General features: G+C 36.7%; 1 protein-coding gene across 3 annotated transcripts in view; it reads left to right on the forward strand.

Moving 5' to 3' along the window:
- Nucleotides 1–7,349, forward strand: part of LOC5578735 (neuropeptide SIFamide receptor) — a 126,957-nt gene extending 119,608 nt beyond the window's left edge. For 2 of the 3 annotated variants that reach the window (XM_021851867.1, XM_021851866.1), the window contains 5 exons: nt 4,262–4,406; nt 4,560–4,671; nt 4,814–5,014; nt 6,444–6,555; nt 6,617–7,349. In XM_021851867.1, the coding sequence (XP_021707559.1) occupies nt 4,262–4,406; nt 4,560–4,671; nt 4,814–5,014; nt 6,444–6,555; nt 6,617–6,969 (923 nt within the window). In that variant the 3' untranslated portion in view covers nt 6,970–7,349. The remainder of the gene's footprint in view (nt 1–4,261; nt 4,407–4,559; nt 4,672–4,813; nt 5,015–6,443; nt 6,556–6,616) is intronic. The other variant, XM_021851868.1, reaches the window with a different exon arrangement.
- The last annotated feature ends 13,441 nt before the right edge of the window (nt 7,350–20,790 follow it).

A 20,790-nucleotide genomic window follows, 5' to 3' on the forward strand; every position in this document is an offset into this window, starting at 1 on the left:
AAGAATATTTTAGTAGAAATAGCAAAAATAGCATGTAAATCGTTAAAATAACGAAGCAATTCTTGTCCTCAAAGCCGGACACGTGAATCAAAATCCGGACAACGTTATTTAAATTGACTATATCTATATAAAATTTAATAAAATCAACAAGGAAATGATTATTCATTTGCTGTATAGTATAATAAAATTGACAACTTTATGTTTAATTAGAACATATTTTACCTGCATTCATTGTTGGTGCTACGATGCTAAAAATGTTATGCAGCGCCACGGAAGCAATCGCGATTCTAAGCAGTTTTCTGCGCAAAACAAATGTCTTATCTTTGATTACAATAATTTTCCATCATAACTTTTATTTTTTCTCATATATTCTTCACAAACAGTACTTTTTACTGCAAATATAGTCCGGCAAGAGAAACATTAGCTCACAAACCCAGACAGCGTCTTTTTGCTCTTAACTTATTTAATTTTCACACCAAATCACTGTTTTCTCCCAACTAACTTTATTATTTATCATCACATTTACTTTTCTGAACCAAACAAGCAGTAAAAATAATATCTATTCACATATTCGCGAATAAATCAACTCCAAAAAGTCAATTGGAAACTTCACAATATGACCTTGAAAGACACAGGAAAAAAGGCAAAACTGAAGTTGCGAATTTGTTTTCATTTTTAATATCACTGCGGAACACGTTTTTGTCTCCAGCACCAAAATACTGCTATTCACTTAATTAAAGGTTGCTGAATCCATTGCCGTTTTCAGAAATATCATAGCACGTTTAGTTTTTGAGATATTGACTGTTAAAAATGCAAAAAATGACTATTTCAGCCAACTTGTATGCAAGTTTGCCAGCTTGTAAGGTAATATATTGGCTTAATTTGCCACAGAATTCAAACTTTATGTGTATAACAATACTTATCATCACAGTTTGTATTACTTTCGATACGGAAAAGTTATTTTTTGATGGTTTAGAGAATTGTTGTATTTTGCCATATAGAAGAAACGAAGAATTTTGTATGGAGACTGCAAGCATGTTAAAAAAATCGGTTTAATCGAAATGTAATCGCGCATTTTTCAATCAAATTATGTCTGAAATGAAAGTTCAAGTTTTATTTTGCATGTTTGATGGATTAGATTACAAAAAAGTATGATAAATTGTACTTTAAATTTCATGTAAATATTAATAAAACCAGTGTTTTATACAACTTTGGCGACCTGTAGCTAAAAATTGTGACGTGCTGGAACATTTCTGAGAATGGCACCAGATTCAGCAACCCCAAATCTACTAGAGACACATAATTTGATCCTTGAGACACGCAAAAATATCATTTTTGTTACGCTGTGTATTTTATGGCAAAGCATACTACATGGAAAATTATTGTAAAATGATAAAAATAATTTTAAACCTATAGATACGAGATCATATAACTAGATCATTGTTAAATATCATTGGTAAATCAATAAATAATAATTGAGTGTCCGGATATTGGTCCCGTCCCGATCTTGATTCATCACGGTAGCAGTGTTGTGAAAAACTCAATTTCTCATAACTCACGCTTGAGATTTTTTCATGCGTGAGTTATCAATCACGCAACTCAGCAATCAAAAAATTTTAAATTAAAAAAACGATGCTCTGTAAAAAAGTATTCTTCTAAAACAATGAAATATGCTGGATGCTGTAAGGACCCCAACACATCACCAATTCCGGTCCTCTTCAAACCTGATCTTCCCTGTCAGGAGTACATTTACTGAGAAATTATCAAATAGGATTTTTTACGCTTATTGGCTCCCTGAATGATTCTTCTACATATCACCGAGTTGAAAAATAGCATTATTTCTTTCATTTATTTAGTCTTAAGGGGACACGGGAGACCGTGTTATTTTCCCTATCTTTCGTCTCACTCTAACAATAATCATCAAAACTTTGTGGAAGCAAATGTGAAGCTGAAAATTTATCGGGTTGTGCACTACATATATAGAATCATAGTGATACATTTTCGCATCGAAATATGGAGTGGTTCTTGAGATTTGCTTCTTGAAATGGATAGGGTGATTATGATGACGTCCCGTGCGACCTTAAACCATTGATAGATATGAACAATCAGTTGAACAGCTGAGATAAGATAAGAAAGATAGAATCTGATTGTTTTTTTTTACCGGAGGCCTCATGATTAAACATGATGAGCACTGAGATGGTAATAAATCATTTAACTGCTAAAAATCAAGATGGCCGCCAGATTTTCCATCCTCGAAATGATACACCTGCGTTTCGGCATTACGTCCACATTAGAACAAAATCCGCTTATTATCTTTCAATTTTTTACATGCATGTTGGGCGGTACTAAAAACGATACTTTATGGCTCAGAAAATCCAGGATGTTTTTTTGCTTCAAAATTTAAGATTTCCATTCTGAATTAATGTACTTTTGTCAATGTTTTACGTTAAAACTACTACTACCACAAGATTTACTCATGACCCGACGCGCAATCTATAAACTTCATTCAATGAACAACAATGCATATGGTTACAAAATGTGTGTTTAATACAATCAATATTTTTGGACGGTTTTCATTTATTGAATTTATTTATTCATTATTACTGAATTCAAAGATATGTCGAAGAATAATTCAGTTGTCAGAAATCGTATTATAAAAGAAAATTCCTGATTAATAACCTGGACTTATTATTAATAAAGCTGAGTATCAGGCTCGGTTCCAGTAGGGAAGTAATGTCAGGAAAATGAAGAATAATAAGAAGAAGAGTATACGTAACCTTTTTTTGGTAGCTTCTAAATTCGACATGCTGAGTGGTATCAAGGTGAAAAATTCACTCTACTACTTAAACTCAAGATGGCGTTAAAATCCAAGATGGCCGCCAGATTTTATCACTCAAAATAATATTCTTATTCTTTACTCGACTCGAATAAAACACCAAAGGTTGAAAACTTGTTTCTTTGTTGATGTTGATGATGAAAAATGATGTTTGTATTGATTGCACTCGCCATATACGTCAAAATCGTATAACATGATTTAGAAAATCGTTCATATCATAGGGTAAATACCATTGCTCACCTAGTTTCTGTAGCCTATCTTAAGCAATTTTTCCTCAGCTTTCTGATGGTGATCTCAGAATTCAAAACAAGCGGTGCGCTAATGGTGAAACAACGATTTTTCTAATAAAATTCAAAATGGCGGCCAAATTCAAAATGGCCGTCAACATTTTTTTAAGTTTAAATGAAAGCTATATCCTTTCTCTATATGATGCCACTAAGTTTACTATGTGTTCCAAGCGAAATATGAGACATATCATGTGAAGAAATACCCAAGATTTATCAAAAAAAGGGTTTTTTCTCAAACTGTTCAGCTAGCTGGCGTACGAGGGGTCTACCAATTTGAGAAATCAGAAAGGACCACCCTTAAGTTTTATCGAAAACTAGCGATCAGTGACATAAAATTGTAATTCTAACGATGGGTGCCGATGGCGGCCTGGTTTCAGCGAGAATTGCTCAACTGTGGAAGTGCTCATTGAACACTAAACTGAGAAGCAGGCTCTGTCCCAGTGGAGACGTTAATGCCATGAAGAAGAAGAAGTTGTTCAGCAACATTGTAAATTAAAGGTCTACTGTATGTATTTCTTACCTATTAGCAGTTATTCTTTTTCTGAAAATATTGATTATACCATTAATTTCGAACTTTTTACCCACCTTACATGACGGTAGTATTAAACTCATTTCAAAACTTTTTTCCGTTAGATGCACGGAAAATAAAATAAGTAAAAGAAAAATATATATTTTTTTTTCCAAAAGTGCTGTAAAAATTGTACTTTTTATTATTATCAAAAATTGTTAACCAAAAGCGGCTTGAAGAAAAAATAGAAGAATAAGCATGTCCATAAATAAAAATTTAAACATAAAAAACCGACATTCATAAACTCGCTATTGAATATAAAAGAATGCCCAAAACATGTTTAGATCAATTTTTGATAGTAAAAAATGACATTAAAAAAAACAATTTAAATTAAATTTAAATAAAATTTGAGTACAAGAGATTTATAAGGAAGCATCTGTAAACAGTGTGTACGTGTATGAAGATTAAATTGTTTCATTACCTTGTCAGCCTTAAAATTCAGATGAAATTTGAAGAATTTATGCGTTTTCCAAGGAATGCTTATTCCTCCCCATTAGCGAAACTGCCCCTACATTCTAGTCACTTTCTCGTTCTTTGCCCCTTTCCTAACATCTGTCTTCCCATTTCCAGCTTGGATCCTTGGGGTGTTCTTCTGCAAGACCGTATCCTATCTTCAGGGCGTTTCGGTGTCGGCATCGGTCAACACGCTGATGGCCATCTCGATTGAGCGCTGCGTGGCCATTTCGTTCCCTATCTCCGGTACCATCACCACCAGGTGAGTGATTTTTCGGTCTCAATTTTGCACGCAAATTTTCAATTACCTACCATTAGGAACTCGCATTATCGGGCGCCACTGACTGTAATGGTGGTTTTTTGTGTTTGTGTGACAAATGATGGGAATCATTTTGCATATTTTGTACCATTGCAGACAGTACCGGGTGATTGTTACCGTCATCTGGATGATAGCGCTGGGTATCAATCTTCCGTGGTTGTTCGTTTTTACGTTGAAACCGATAGGCATTCCGGGCAGTTTGGCGCAGGTGAGTTTTCTAGAGGGGGTGGCGTATTTTGCATAATGAAAGTTTCGCGTAAAGCAGTTTGAAGAAGATATATACTTATTTAGTATCAGTTACAGAATAACTTCAAGCGTAAATGCTTTCCCTCTTCCTTTTTTCACCGTAGATTTGCACCGAACTATGGCCTTCCCCGGCATCGGAGAGCTGGTACTTTCTGTTTGCCAATCTTTTCCTGTGCTACCTGGGACCCCTCATTGTGATTTCGATTTGCTATGTCATCATCTGGAAAAATGTCGCCTATCGGAAGCTCCCACGTGACCTGATTATCAGCCGGAAAAACGAAGTCTACAATCGAAGCAAGGTGAAGGTAAGTGTGCTGTTCCTTTATTTCCGGTTTTCATAGGCTGACCATACGTACCGTATTTAACGGGACAGTACCGTTTTCATCCCCTCGACGGACTGTCCCGTCGTTTTATGGAAAATGCTCGAATTATCCCGTATTTTAGGAAATGGAGAATTGGCACATAATTTTCAACACCAGTAAAAAAATAAAAAATAACAAACAGTTTTTAGAAATATTTCAGAGTTTATTGTCTTACTCTTTTATTTTACAAGCAATAATTAGTTTCTCAAACAGAGTTAAACTTGATCCGTACATGCTTCTGCTTAACTTTTTGCGTATTATTACTCATAATAGTGCCAAATTTTGGTTGATTTCCAAAATACGGATCTTCATAAGATCATTATTCATATGATACTAAAATGAAAAAGAACAACTATGTGTTTACTTCTGATACGCAATTGATTGGATTAACTGTTTAAAAAGTGGATTTATTTTTGAATTTGAAAAATTTAAAAGTGTAACGATTTTTTTTAGGAAATTCTTAAAAAAAACGCTGCTTTTTGGAAATCAAGGTTCTTAAATGATTTTTATTGAATCATACAGACATGTAGCTTGGGATTGCATAATCTGGTTCTGCTACTTTCGCTCGAATGGCGGTTTCCCGAATGTCGTTCTCCCAAAGCCAGTTTCCATAATGCTAGTTCCTCGAAAACCCCGTTTCCCCGAATAGCTCAGTTCTCCGAACAGTTCTAACACTCATAATTGTCATAACCTTTTGCATTTCAAGGTGGTGAACAATATGTATTTTGGGCAATATGTATTTAGTGGAGAATGATCAAATATCTCCTTCTTTGGTAGCTTATCGATCTTTCTAATTCAACACTATCTCACTACCCGAGCAGAAGCAATGTTCTGACCATTAAATCGAGATATTGATTTGATTGAAATAAGAGATAAAAGATCTGAAGATAATATCAAAATTGTATTCCTGGAACTTTTGAGCCATAGCTAAATTTTATGTCGCAAGATCTAAGGAATAGCTCGCTGATATTGGTGAGATCTTATAAAAGCTAAATATGATATGCTAATAGTATTCCAGAAGTAAATTTTAGATATTATTTTCGGATATTTTATCTCTTATATCTTTCATGTTAATATCACTTTCGTATGTCCATATCAAAATTTGCTATGACTTAGCTTTTTTCGCCTGCTCGGGTAAAGACTATTATTGCACTTTTTAGAGCTGCATTACTTTACAAGGGAACGGGTCATTCGGGGAAATGGCTTCGGAGAAACGGGCCTTTCGGGGAAAAGTAGCACAATCGCATAATCTATGTCTTTTAAAATTGTCCCGTTTTTGTTTTTTATTTGTCCCGTTTTTATCTGGTTGGCTTATGGTCAGCCTAGGTTTTCATTTTTTGATGGCTACTTTTTCCCTCTCTCCATCAAATAGGTCATCAAAATGGTATTCGTTGTAATCATCACTTTCGCCATCTCGTGGCTTCCGTTGTACACTATTTTCTGCTTCGTCAAGTTTGCTGGCGATCTGATATACGATGAGTCAGGTAAGTTGCGGTAGTCGGTACAGTACCTTATACCAAAATAGCCCTCAACCGTTCTCAACAGATTATCTCTCGACAGTTCAAGCCATCATCTTTGGAATCCTGCCAGTAGCGCAATGGCTGGGAGCGGCCAACTCGTGCATCAATCCCATCCTGTATGCATTTATGAATAGGAAATTTAGGGCCGGTTTCCGGCATTTGTTCCGGTCCTGTTGCAACAACGAAGACGATGACTGGGACCAGCCGACAACGGTGCTACGAAGTGACGAAACACGTGATCTGGTGCTCCGGCGGATACGAACCGAGAGGCATTTTGTCCGAAATGGAACCAGAAACGGCCTCGGGCCACCGCACTGTAACTCTCTTCGGTACAGTCGTTCAACGAAGGTATCAATCCAGTCCCATCTAGTCGATTGAGCATACAATCGTTTCGATTTTTGCCAACTTCCCTTAGAGTTTTATCACCTAGCTGTTATTCCGTTTGCATTATAGAAGATGGACGGAAGTAAATCGTAAGAGAACAATACACTCAGTACAAAAAAAAACGTTAAACGTAATGGAAAATACATACTTGGGTCAGAATATTCCGCGGGGTCAATGGAAGCAAGCGGTAAAAATCAGTAAAAACGTTTCAGAAATAACATCACATAAAGTTTTAAACTAGCAGAAAGAATGTTAACGGCACCCAATAAAACCGAAAATCTATTTTCGTACGTATTTTGTGATATTTAGCTCAAAGTGCAGAATATTTATGAACGTTCTCCATTTTAAAATAAATTCAACTCCAAGGATTCCGAGAAGGTATAATCGGTTAATTGTGAAAGAAATCCTCAGGTAGATTTATGGTGAAGATAAATCGAAGCCATACCTCAAATTTTCAAAAGCACGGATCTGGAGAACCAAACATCCGTTTAAGCTGAATACTTAATCGATTGGTCACTCGCTGGTGGTGACCAATCGATTAAGTTTTCAGCTCAAACAGGTGTTCGGTTCTCCAGATCCGTGCTTTTGAAAATTTGAGGTTTGGCTTCGATTCATCTTCACCTTATAGCCGTAAAAATGCCCTGCATGTAAACCCACACGGAGAAAAATCAACCTAGAGTTATTTTTAAACCAAAATTGGTTGTTTTGAGTTTAAGATTTTGTTTGAAAATAGCTTGCTTTATTGGTTGTTTCAATCTGAAACATGTGTGTACTTATAAGGTGTATTATGGTTGCTCCAAACTAAAATTTTAGGTAATTCTAACGAACAACTAGTTTGTTTCTACCAAAATATATGTTTGTTTCTCTAATTATTTTTTAGTTTTGAAGTAATAGGTTGATTCAACAATTACAATACATTGAAACAAACTAAGATTTTGATTGAATCAAAAACAACTAATATTTTAGTTTGCAATAAAACAACTTCATGTGTTGTTTCTGTTCTTGTTTTGGCACGCAGTTAATTCTAATTTCCACCATCTTTTTACACTTGCCGGATGAAATTAACACTTAAAAGGAATCCGTTTTTTTTATCAGTGAAAAGTTATTCAAACGTTTGTATATTTGCCTCTGATCATACCTGGAGGTAATTTGATTGATTATATATTCTGTGTTTATCTTATTCAGCCAACATGCTTTTATTTTTCAAGTTCGCAGCTAAAACCATCAACCTAAGGGCAATGAAAAATCTTGCAGCTAATTCTTAAACTTAAGTTTCCAATTACTCAGAAAAATATAGATTTTCGCACAATTGTTTGGATGTATTGATTTTGGATCCAAAAATATTACATTTTTCTAGAGTGAACTTTTCATGGAGAAAGTGGACCCGAAAGAAAGACCCGAATTCTTATCCTGAAGGAACAATTCTTGCCGGCTACAACTTTGGTTTGATCATAGAAGCTATTTATCTATATTTTAGTTTTGGCTGATTAGTAGATTAAAGAACAAAAAATAGTATTCTACACTACACAACACTACACTAGATAAAATTGAAACAAAACATGTTATAATTTGAACAATAATGTAACTCATTATGTTTCAAATCAAACACAAATATAACTCATTTTGTCATTATTCATAAATGAATTTTAACAAAAAAAATTATGTTCTTTACATGAATAAAAGCACATGTGCTTAGCATCTTGCATCGTATCACGAACTGTGTTATAATTATGTTTAAAAATTTAAACAAATTTAGAACAGCCTTTGCTATTATAACTGATTTTGTTTTAATTACAACAATGTCCTTCATCAACTCAACGTGAATGTACAAAAATGAAACAAAATATGATATTTTAACATATCTTGATATAATTGTAATACAATTTTATAGTAATCCACAACATTTGTTCGCTACCAGACCAGTTTCGATGGGGCTCCAGAAATACCTTCAGCAATTAAATCAGGAATTTTGCCAGGGATTCCTCCAAGGACTATTCCAGGAATATGACGGAATATCTTCAGTGATTCCTCCATAGATTCCTACAGTAAAATTTTCACTAGAATTTCTGCAGGGATTTCTCCAAGGATTCCTCGGGGAACTTTTCCAAATATTATTTCTGGTACTCCTCCTGATATTCCTCCAAAATTTTAGACACCCGACCAGAACCACATAACAAGATTATAGCGTATTAGTAGAGTTAAAAATAACAGAATTTGATATATTTTGGTATCAAGATGGCTTGTTCTTAACTTGTAATATTTTTGACATCGTATTTGTGAGTTTGTTGCAAATAACATCCGATGTCATGAACAATAACATAATTTGCTAAAAATTTTGTCATTTTTTAAAACCCTGGTAACACATTCTGTAGTAATTATGTTATAATTTTAATAGGATTTGCTATATTTTACTTTTGTTTGGTGCACATTTTGTTAGAATTTTTGTTATTTTAACTACTCACGGTATATGTTTTATAACAACTGGTGATATAATCAGTGTTATGAAAAACTCAATTTCTCATAAACCACACATGGGATTTTTCATGCGTGAGTTGTCAGTCACGCAACTCAGCAGTCAAAAAATCTTGGATGAGTTGGCTCACCTTTTTGACTCATTGGTCTCGTATTTCCACAGTTTACTCACACACGGCAATAATTTCTTGAAAGTGTGATAAAATTATAGTAATCCTTTCTAACGTAAACAACAACATTCGGGTTTTCCGAGCTTTTGCCGGGTTTTGCGACTGAATCATATTTACGGTTTGAGTTGATTTTGCATCTAAATCTCAAGCGTGAGATTTGCGAAGCTGATCTCTAATGAGTTTGCTCTCACGGGAGAGCGTATTGATTGAGATTTGAGTGTGAGTCTATCAACACTGGATATAAGGCAGCCCACAGACGCTCAGACGGTTTGACCAACATTGACTCCGCCCCCAAGTTAGTCAAACCGACTTATGTTGCTACAACCGTTTGACCAACTGTCAAAGTTGGTTGCAGCAACACGATATTTTTTCGCATGTTTTTGGACTTGCCGAGAGTCTAGTGAATATGTGATTGTTATTTTTTTGAATGCTGTGGCTGTGAGGGAGAATCTTTTCGCGATTTTCTGGCAATAATCGCAGTAAGGAAGAGAAGAACTTTCAACATTTAAGTATCGGAAGAAATCAATATTTAAGAGGAATTCCAGTTATAGCTCGTACGATATACGGCAAAACTCATAAATCATGACGGGTCTCTTTCGGGAAATATTCTGAGCAGTCATTGATATGGGAATGGGCAAGGGATTTTTTTTTTTCAAACATTCTATCCAGAATCTTTTAATCGTTTCCTCTAGTTATTCTGCTTTGAAGTTTTTCCAGGAATCCATAAGCTATACTAAGGATTCCACCAAAAGCTCTTCTTGCGATTCTACCACGGATTTTATCAATAATTCCTTTAGAAATTTATCCACAGATTCAACCAGAAATTTCTCCGAGGAACATTCTTCAGACATACCTTCAGGTGGAATTTTTCCAAGGATTCCTTTAGACTTAGAGGTTCCTCTACAAATTATTGTGGATTTCAACCACTGATTCTTTCAGAGATCTGTCCAAAAAAATCCCAAGGAATTTCTTCAGGGCTTACTCCAAAGCTGCCAAGAAGAATTCATCCAGATTGTTATAACAATTTTTTCAAAGATTTCTTCAGAAATATCTCTAGAAGTTAGTTCCAAGGATTCCATCACGCATTACCCAGGAATCGTATCACGAATTCTTTCAGATACTTCTCAAGAGATTTCTAAAAAAAATCATCACCAGAAATTCCCCCAAGGATTTCACCAGTACTTTTTTAAGGTGCTCAATTCCATCCAGTATTTCTTGAAGGATTTTTTCCAAGGAATCTACCAGAAATTACCTTAGAGAATTTTTCAGAAACTCCTCCAGGGATTGCTTTAAAAGATCTTCCAGAAATATACTAAGGAATCTCTCCAGGAAACTCTCTAGGAATTAATCTATTGATTTCTTTGGTGATACCACCAAGAATTTCTAAAGATTTATCTCCATGGATTTTTTTTTTTTCAGAAATGAAAAAATAATCTTTAAGGTCTACTTTAGGGAATCATTCTGAGGAATTTAGAGACATATGTTGTTAGAAACTCTGAGTAAATGTCAGTTTACTCCCTGGAGGAATTTATGATAATCCTGAAGCACAATCCTAGTAACACCTTTGAAGTATTTTATGGTTGAACTTCTGGCGAAACTCTGGTAGATTTTTCTAGTGGTAATTCTAGCGAAACTCTAGTGATATTCCCAGTGTTAACGCTAGAAGAACTCCTTGTGAAATTCCTTAAAAAACTTCTCTCGTGAAAAATTACAGGTGATATAATTATGGAAAATACAGTTGAAGTATCTGAAGGAATTAATAAAGGAATCTTTATAGGAAATTGTGGTCAAATCGCATATGAAATTCGTTATTGGGTAATTGGAGTTCATCTTGATGGCATCCACGAAGGAACCTCCCAGAGGAATCCCTGAAGGAATTCCTGTTTTGAATCCCAGGAGCAATTCCTGATGGAGTCACTGGATGATATACTGGTAGATTCCCAAATTACAGGTAAAACTATTATAATACATTTCTGGTAATATCGCTGAAGGGTTCCTGAAAACCCCCAAGAATCCCTGAAGTTATTCCACGAGAAATTCCTTGAAAAATCTGGAGAAATCCCTTGAAGATTTCCGGGATTGATTTCTTAAGGAAATCCGGGAGGAGCCCCATGATGAATTCCGCGAGGAGAATTCCCCATGAGAAATTCCGGAAGGAATCTCTTGAGTAATGCCGGTAATGGAATACTTATAAGAAATTTCTGATATAATCCCTGGAGGAAACCCTAATAATCTTCGAGAATCGTTGGAGATTTTGCTGAAGGAATTCCTTGTGGAATTTCGGGAGGTATCCATTGACTAATTCCGGGAGGAATCTCTTAAGGTATTCCAGGAGGACTACCTTAAAGAGTTCTTGGATGAATCTCTTGAAGTATTCTCTAGAAGTTCGGGTAGTATCTCCTAATAAATTTCTATAAGAATTCATAATAAATTAACCCAGAATAACCCTAGAGGGATTTCTGATGGAACCTTTAGAAGAATTCCTGATAGAATCCCTGACAGAACTTCTGATGGAATCCCAGGAGGATTTATAATAAAGTTCTAGGAATTTCTCTAATGGAATCTATGAAAGAACTTCCGATGGAATCCCTGCAGATATTCCCAATAAAATCGATTGAAGAACTCCTTCAGATGGAATCCTTGGGAAAACTCGCGTTGTAATCCCTGGAGTAATTAGAGAATCTCTAGATAGAATCATTAGAGAAACTCTAGATAGAATTCCTGTAGAAATTCCAAGTGGAATCTCTGAAGGAACTCCTAATGGAAACCCTAGAGGAACTCGTGATAAAGTCCTTAGAAGAACTACTTATGAAATCCCTTGGGATTTCGTGATGAAATGCCAAAAACGACTTCTGTTGTTTTGCCCTGTAGGAATTCCTAATTGAATCCCTATTGGAACTCCTCACAGAAAAAAAAATCCATGTAAATTTCAGCGTACAATCATGCACATAAAGGGAATGCCAGATTTGTCGCAAATTTACTTGACACAACGTGTAAAATTACATCAACATCATGTAAATTTATGCGAATTGTCGCGTAATCGGTCAGAGTCCATGCCAGATTACACGATGTATAGCGGAAACGTACATGATGTTATTGTAATTTTACATGATATGACGCGTAAATTTGCGACAAATCTGGCATTCCCTTCATGTGCATGATTTTAGACAGAAATTTCCAAAACAAAATTCTTTCTGTGCTGATAAAATCCTCAGAAGAACTCCTGATGGAAATCCTTGGGAACTCTGATTGAAAGACTCAGGGGAACTCCGATGGAGTCCCTAGAGCTAGTCCTGATAAAAACCCTGAAAGAACTGCTGAACGGAACCTTCGTGAAATTTATGATTGAATCTTTAGAAGTTCTCCTGATGGAATGCCTGGATGAAATCGTGTTTAGTCCCCAGGAAAAACTCCTGATTCTAGAGGAATAATTAAAGAATCCTTGGTGAATTTGCTAAAGAAAACGGTTAGAGATAGTTGGAAACGATAGAGAAATATAAAGAAACAACTCAAGAGCGGGCATTTGATAGATCACTATGGCACCGACGCTGCGTAAATTCACGCATTTTGACTTTCTACCCATCTGCATTAGCAATTCATGGGACGTCGAAGCTTCAATTTGACATGATGACGTCGGTGTTCGTGCAACATCCCTACAGACGGTACGATCGGTTCGTTGAACATTTGGCTCCGCCCACCGGTGGTTTGAGCAAAATCAAACTCGTTTGATTTTGGTCGACCGATTCGTCAACCATCAAATTGGTTTCACAAACTGTCAAATTGGTTCGTCAAGCAGCATCACACACGGTCAAACATAGCACCAACATGAGCATCAACCTGGGGGCGGAGTCAATGTTGGTCAAACCGTCTGAGCGTCTGTGGGGTGCATAATAAAATCATTCTTCTCTTCTTGGCATTAACGTCTCACTAGGACAAAGCCTGCTTCTCAGCTTAGTGTTCTTATGAGCACTTCCACAGTTATTAACTGAGAGCTTTCTTTGCCAAAGTTGTCATTTTCGCATTCGTATATCGTGTGGAAAGTAGGGTAGAAGCACCGGTTTTGGCCTCACGCCAGTTGTAGCCATAGGGGATTATACACCGTTTTACATAGCCAATCAACATGAAACCTTTTGTGTTCAACAGATCACATTCACATGATAGAGCTACATTAATTTACTCGTCCAAATTGATTCAAAATAAAAGAAAAAGCAATTCATTTTCTTTTTAATTTTAACTCCCATACAGCTAATTTGGCCAGGGCACTCCTAATTTGGCCATCCTCATGAGAAATCAATGCAATTGGATCCGTTGGCCTGTATTGACCAACGGGATTTTCAAAGCGAAAAAATGGTTATAGCACAGTTTTGATATTTTACACACATAAAATGGATTGAAAGCTTGCATTTGACATATTTGTAGTATGAATACGGCTTCCCATTTAATTTTCATTGACATTTTCTCTTAGGCTGGCCAAAACCGGTGCTTTTACCCTACGATAATACACTATGCCCAGGGAAGTAAAGGAAATTTCCATCATGAAAAGATCCTGGATCGACCGGGATTCGAACCGTGACACCTTCAGCATGGTTTTGCTTTGTAGCTGCGGACTCTAACCACTCGGCTAAGGAAGGCCCACGATAATAAAATCATATCACGGTAAAACTTTCTGTTATAATCTTGTTTCTTCTATCTGGTCAAGGACTCTTCTAAGCATTCCTCCAGGAATATTTCTACAGAAATTTATGCAGAGATGTCTTTGAATCTTTCTTCAAGTTACAATACGACGATTTCTTCGAGGATTACTCCAGATATTTCTCCAGCTATTTTTCCAGAATATTCTCTGGTAGTCTTCTTGAGATTGTTCTACATATTATTCCTGAGATTTCCTCCGGGATTCTCCAGAAATACTCCTAGAGAAATTCATCTAGGGATTCTACAAAAAATAACTTCATGAATTCCTATAGGGACTTCTCAAGTGTTTACTTCAGGAATTCTGCCAGGCCTGCATCCAGGAAATCGCTACATAAAGTCTTCTAAGGATTTTTTTCTGGTAATCTTCCAGGGATTCCCCTTAAAATTTCTTTAGAGACTCGTTCTGCCCCTTCAAAAACTCCTCCGGGGAATTTTCCGAGAATTCAGAAATTACAACATAGATTTACCCCATCCTCCAGATATATCATCAAAATGAATAGGAATTCATCCAGAATTTCATCTGCGATTTTTCTCAGAGATTCCTTTAGGAGCTTCTTTCCTAAAAAAGATTTTTTTTTAACTTAGATAAGCTCCTGAAGAGTTTCCTGGAGCAATCCCTTGGGAAACCTTAATAAAACACCTACACGTAAATGCTTCCATTGGACGATTAGTCCTTTGAAAGAAGCACTACACCAGACAACGGACTAGTATGCAACTCCCAATTTCACATTAGAATCACATTCCTGACGAAAAGTTTTCCAAACTGAAGCAGGAATCGAACCCGCACTCCTTGGTCGATTCGGCTAAATACTCTAGAAAACAATCTAGAGTAATCACTTGAGGAATCCTCAGTTAAATTCCTGATAAAAATCTCTGAAGTAATTCTTGCAGGAGCCTATCGAGAGATTCCTGAGGAAATCTCTGGAGGAATTCATGAATAAATCTCTGGAATATAAAATATACTTTTTGGCTACGCTGTTTTTATTCAACGTTTTTTTTCTTTAAAAAAGACTGTGTAGACGAAAAGCATATTTCATTATAATATGCAGTTGATTGTCTACCAGTTCATCCAGAGGAAATCATTTAGAGATTTTTCTGAAGCAATCCTTTATGAAACTCCTTCAAAAAGATGAAGAAATCTATTAAGGAATCACTGTAGAGGTTTTACAAAAGAAATCCCTGGATGAGTCTCTGGAAAAACTTCTGTAGGAATTTATGGCTTCTGGATAAATTACTGGAGAATCCTTGGGTTATCTGGAGAAATCATTAAAATAATTCAAATCGAGAAATTTGTAATTTGTGAAACACCTGCAGGAATTCATAATTGAATCCCTGAAGCGATCCGGGGAGGAAACCCAGAAGAAATTTCCGGAACAATTCCTGGAAGAATCTTGAAAGGACTACTTCTTCTTCTTTCTGGCGGTACGTCCCAACTGGGACATAGCCTGCTTCTCAGATTAGTGTTCTCATGAGCACTTCCACAGTTATTAACTGAGAGCTTTCTTTGCCAATTGGCCATTTTTGCATGTGTATATCATGTGGCAAGTACGAAGATACTCTATGCCCAGGGAATCGAGATTTTTTCCTTTACGAAAAGATCCTCGACCGGCGGGATTCTAACCCACGACCCTCAGCATGGTCATGCTGGATAGCTGTGCGTTTACCTTTACGGCTATCTGGGCCCCAAAGGACTACTTGGGGTTATGTTTGTATGTTTCCGTTGGGATATCCTCGGAGTAAATTCTGAAGAAATAATTACCATGAGTAATCCTTGAAAAACAATGTTCTAGTGCAACTCATGGAGAAATTCCTGAAGGAAACCTTGAAATATGACAACCGCTAATTGAACATTAGAGTATGTTATCTAATAATCCTTCCATAAAATTAAAAAAAAGTGTAGCCTTGAAGATTCTCTGCAAGAATCCTTGATTTTCTAGAGGAATCTCTGAAGGAATACCAGAAGAAGTTGCTTGAGAATTCTTTGGAGAAATTCTGAAAGAATTCCTGAATCAAATGAAATTTTCACAATTCTTCAGAAATAACTTGAATTTTAACATATATTTTCGAGCGATTTTTCCAATCACGAGTTAAAAAGCAGTAATGATTTTACTACAGTGAATTTTTTGACAATTTTTTATAATTGACATAACCAAACATATTGAAGGAATAGCTTCATGGTATCCTCAGCAAGACGAACAAGTTTGCTGTAGACAGTTTTTGTGTAGGGCTATTCGTTTTTAAGATAAATAAATTGGAATTTTTTGTCGAAAGTTTCACTTTAGTTAAATCGTTATAACTTTTAAATTCGTGATTGGAAAAAATGTTCAAAAATATATGTTAAATTTCAAGTTATTTCTGAAGAACATTCAAATCGGCCCATAAATGACTCAGATATAACCCTATAAACTTGATCATTTCGTATGAAACTTACATATATCTAAGGAGCACATAAATGTACTGACGAGCCTCCAACCAAAACGTCTCTCAGCTCATCGGAATCCTAGTGTGCTAGACGGAAGCTCACGAAAATTCTAAAAGCGCACGCTAGGTGATGTTCACCCGGAGAGACTCGTTTCATGCGCTGCTCGGCGCTACGGCTCGTCATCAGTGTCCAAGTTGTGAAACAAGTGCTTAGTAACGAAGAGCTCCTACAACTATTTTCGCCTCATTATACAGGTGTCTAGATGGTTTACATGATATGGTCGAAAACTCGCGATCCAAAAGTTACAATTTCGATCCTCGTTGAAAACTTTTGTAATCACTTCAATTATTGCGCTAAATTTTAAACAGCACATGTGACCGCAGCTAAGACAAGACACATCTCAAGAAAAATGAGGCGCACCAAAAAAGGGCTCACAATGTATTGCAGTTTGTATTTGAGATGCAAATCTTGACTAAACGTCGTCCTCCAAATGCGGTAACACAAAACAATCGAAGGACACCTACACGCAAACAAATTTTATTTGTATAATCTACCGATTCCATTGTAGAATTAAGAACTGCACCAACGATTTTCAACCGACTACAAAAATCTGTTAAGTTTTCTATAACCTGGTACAAATCACTGAGCAGTGCAGTAAATGTGACCATGTCTATAGTAGCATCCACTACAAAGCATTGTATTTCAATCCGTGACACCCACCGTACAACACAGTGTGGTCAAAAGTACAATGCGAAACTTGTCAAATCAAGCATGTTTCTAGTCATAAATACTGCAACTGTGGTTAAATAAACCGAATACATTTTCTTGTGTAGTGATGTTGACTACCCAGTGAACCACGTATCGTATAAGGATGTGCGCCAAAAATCTCATATTCATACGTCAAAAATCAGAATCGCACAATATGTCAAATCAAAACTCATAAATGTTAACACAAATTGTATATCCACTACGATTCATTGTCGACAAACTTTGTTGACAACAAACCATGCCGTAAATAGTATAATCTAGAATCGCATCAAGTTGTATAAACTGACAGATCATATATCAATGCAGATTAGCATCAAATGAAATCGCAATAACTTAGCAAAATTTGCCACCCGAGGTCAGTATTTTCTGGCGGTGGGCTTCAAAGAACAACAAAGCGTGTGTGCTGTATAGCAAACTTCCTTTCATGTTGGCAAATAATCACTCTACATTCATGTAGCGGTCTGTGGTGTAGTGGTATGGTACCGGATCAGGTATCATAAGGTCCGGTGTTCGAGTCTCACTGGAAACTATTTTTATTTTTAATTTTTATCGGAATTTTGTGGCATCGTATTGCTGACCATGGAAAGTCTGAAAAAGTCGTGCGAAGTGCGTATATGGCCTCCAATTTGGTGTGTATATAGCGTTTTCATGCATTTTATACGAGTGATTTGATTCATATATAATGATGTTAAGCAAAAAATATACCAACCGAAATGTTGACTGGGTATGTTTTGGTAGAGTTGACAGAATGATGTAGCCGGTTGAAAATCGTTGGTGCAGTTCTTAATTTTACCATGGATTCAGTAATTTCAACAATAAAAATCGTTTCAGTGTAACAACGATTATAGAAATCTCTGCCGCCTAGCAAGAAAAATCTATCTTCGACACCGCATTTCTTGTGAAAAATCCTACCGCATTTGATGTTCCCGCATTTGATATTTGCATTTCAAACGCACACAGCAATACAGCGCTTGCAAGCCATGAGACTCCTGCACCTATGGCTACAGCACGTGCACAGTAACTCTATTTTGTATGGAAATCGAAAAAGTTGCAAATGTTTTCTCCAATACTGTAGCTGATCTGCTGTTTAAATGATTTAAAAAGACACGAATACCGTCTTCAGCCATTTAGCTGCATAGACTGTAATTTAACATTAGACAACGGACAAGCATGCTCCAGTGGCACAGCCGAGATACATTCCTGACGAAAAGTTAATGGCTGCAGGGGAATTGAACCCACACCCCATGACGAGATGCTCTTAACTGCCTGACGTCACTAACCGTACAGCCACGAAACACACAAATAACTTAAGCAAAAGACTAGATCATAATTACAAAAATTTACATATTTTACTGATATTCAAAAATGTTGCAAAAAACGGATCCATTATGTTGCACAAGGGGGGGGGCCTAAAACGGAATCCCACTGTAGTTTTAAAGCTATGTATGCTGTTCCGCTAAAGAAAAGTTTATATTTCTTTTAACCCTAGATCGGTCACATGCGTGTACTGAGTACACGCACTTTGAAAAAAGCTCGCTTTCCATACACAGCTCAAACGAGGTGGCGCTGGCGATGGTTGAATGCGCGACCGCTCTTGAGTTAAAGAAGTGGTTGAGAAATTTTCAATAGCGTAGGTGTTAAGGGTCAACCACAATGCAACGGCATTACGGCAAGAACGGCAAAACTACAACACCTATTTGATTGTCGTGTCATTGTTTTGATCAATTTCGATTAAATCAGATTCAACAAGGACGTGACAAGTAAAGGGCCCATTCACAAATTTCATAACGCTTTAGGGGGTGGGTGGGTGTCCGAACGTTGTTACGGTTCACACAAAAATAGTAGACTATCAATATAAAAAGCGTCACGAGCGGGTGGGTGGGTGTCCAAAATGGCCAATTTAAGCGTTATGAAATATATGAACAAACCCAAGTGTAGATCAAGATGGGCTTGCCGTTTTACCGTTGTACTTTGCTGCCGTTCATATTGTAGGGTAGGTGTACCAGTTATGGACATAATGGTTCCCTATTTCGCCATACGTGATAATTTTATTAAACCAAAATTTTCAATCATTCTGCGTGTTTAAGTCCTCCGAAAATCTAGGGGGTTGGTGTCAGGCCCTGCAAGCCAACCGTAAAAACACATCAGCACAGGAACGTCAACGAGAGAATACGGACTGGAGCAATCGGCAAAGACCACAGCGACGAAAAAGGACTAGGGTAGGTGTACCAGTTATGGCCATAGTGGTTCCCTATTTCGCCATACGTAATATCTTGAATGCCTTCACATTTTGAATTTTTTTTTTTGTGTTTTAGCAGTAAAATATAGGATATATCTTAATGTTAAAACATTCAAAAAGATTAAAAATGTAAAAGTTCTCAAAATTTTGCATATGGCCAAATAGGGAACCACTATGGCCATAACTGGTACACTTTCCCTAGCGATTGGAAACTCGGTACGTGGAACTGCAAATCTCTCAACTTCATTGGAAGTACTCGCATACTCTCCGATGTACTGAAGACCCGCGGTTTCGACATCGTTGTGCTGCAGGAGGTGTGCTGGACAGGAGCATTGGTGCGAACGTTTAGAGGTAATTATACCATCTACCAGAGCTGCGGCAACACACGCGAGCTGGGAACCCAACTAACAATTTTAGCGCTATAAGCCAAGATTATTTGCTTTGTGCTGTATAACAGTTGATTTGAAGCAGCGAACGCAGCAAAAAATGAAAGCTGTCAAAAATAGAACCATTAGCGTTAATACAGCTGTAACGCAAACGTTTTGCAGCTACAAATCTTAGCTGAATAAATTTCATCAGTTATCGCTTTTGCAGCTTTCACTAAGCTAACAACACCTTAAAGGATAGCAACCTAATGATGTGGAATAAAACTCGCCATCATCAATCCGGCTGCTTCTATATAATATGATTTGTTATTATGCTCAATATATATTTAAGAAGCGCTTTGTCATTAGTTATACAGCGAGCATACAGCAGTATGCTGTAAAACAACAACTTGTGGCGCATCTACTCAGCTTGTTGGATGTAAACATTGCGTTTGACGTTTCGCACCCTTTTACAGCCTGATGAAGTGGTGTAAGCGTGGCTATGGCATCTTTTACGATCATTATAAAATATTGTGTGAACCGTTTTCGATGTAGAACAAAACTGTGTATTTTCTTTGCTTTTCGATATAGACTGTGGTGGCAACAAGGACAGCGTCGAGACTTGTGGATGCAGAGATCGTGAGTTTGATTCCAAGCGGTGGCAGGTAACGTTGGGAACATTAAATT

This window comes from Aedes aegypti, chromosome 3, assembly GCF_002204515.2.
Source record: "Aedes aegypti strain LVP_AGWG chromosome 3, AaegL5.0 Primary Assembly, whole genome shotgun sequence".
NCBI classification, from domain to species: Eukaryota; Metazoa; Arthropoda; class Insecta; order Diptera; family Culicidae; genus Aedes; species Aedes aegypti.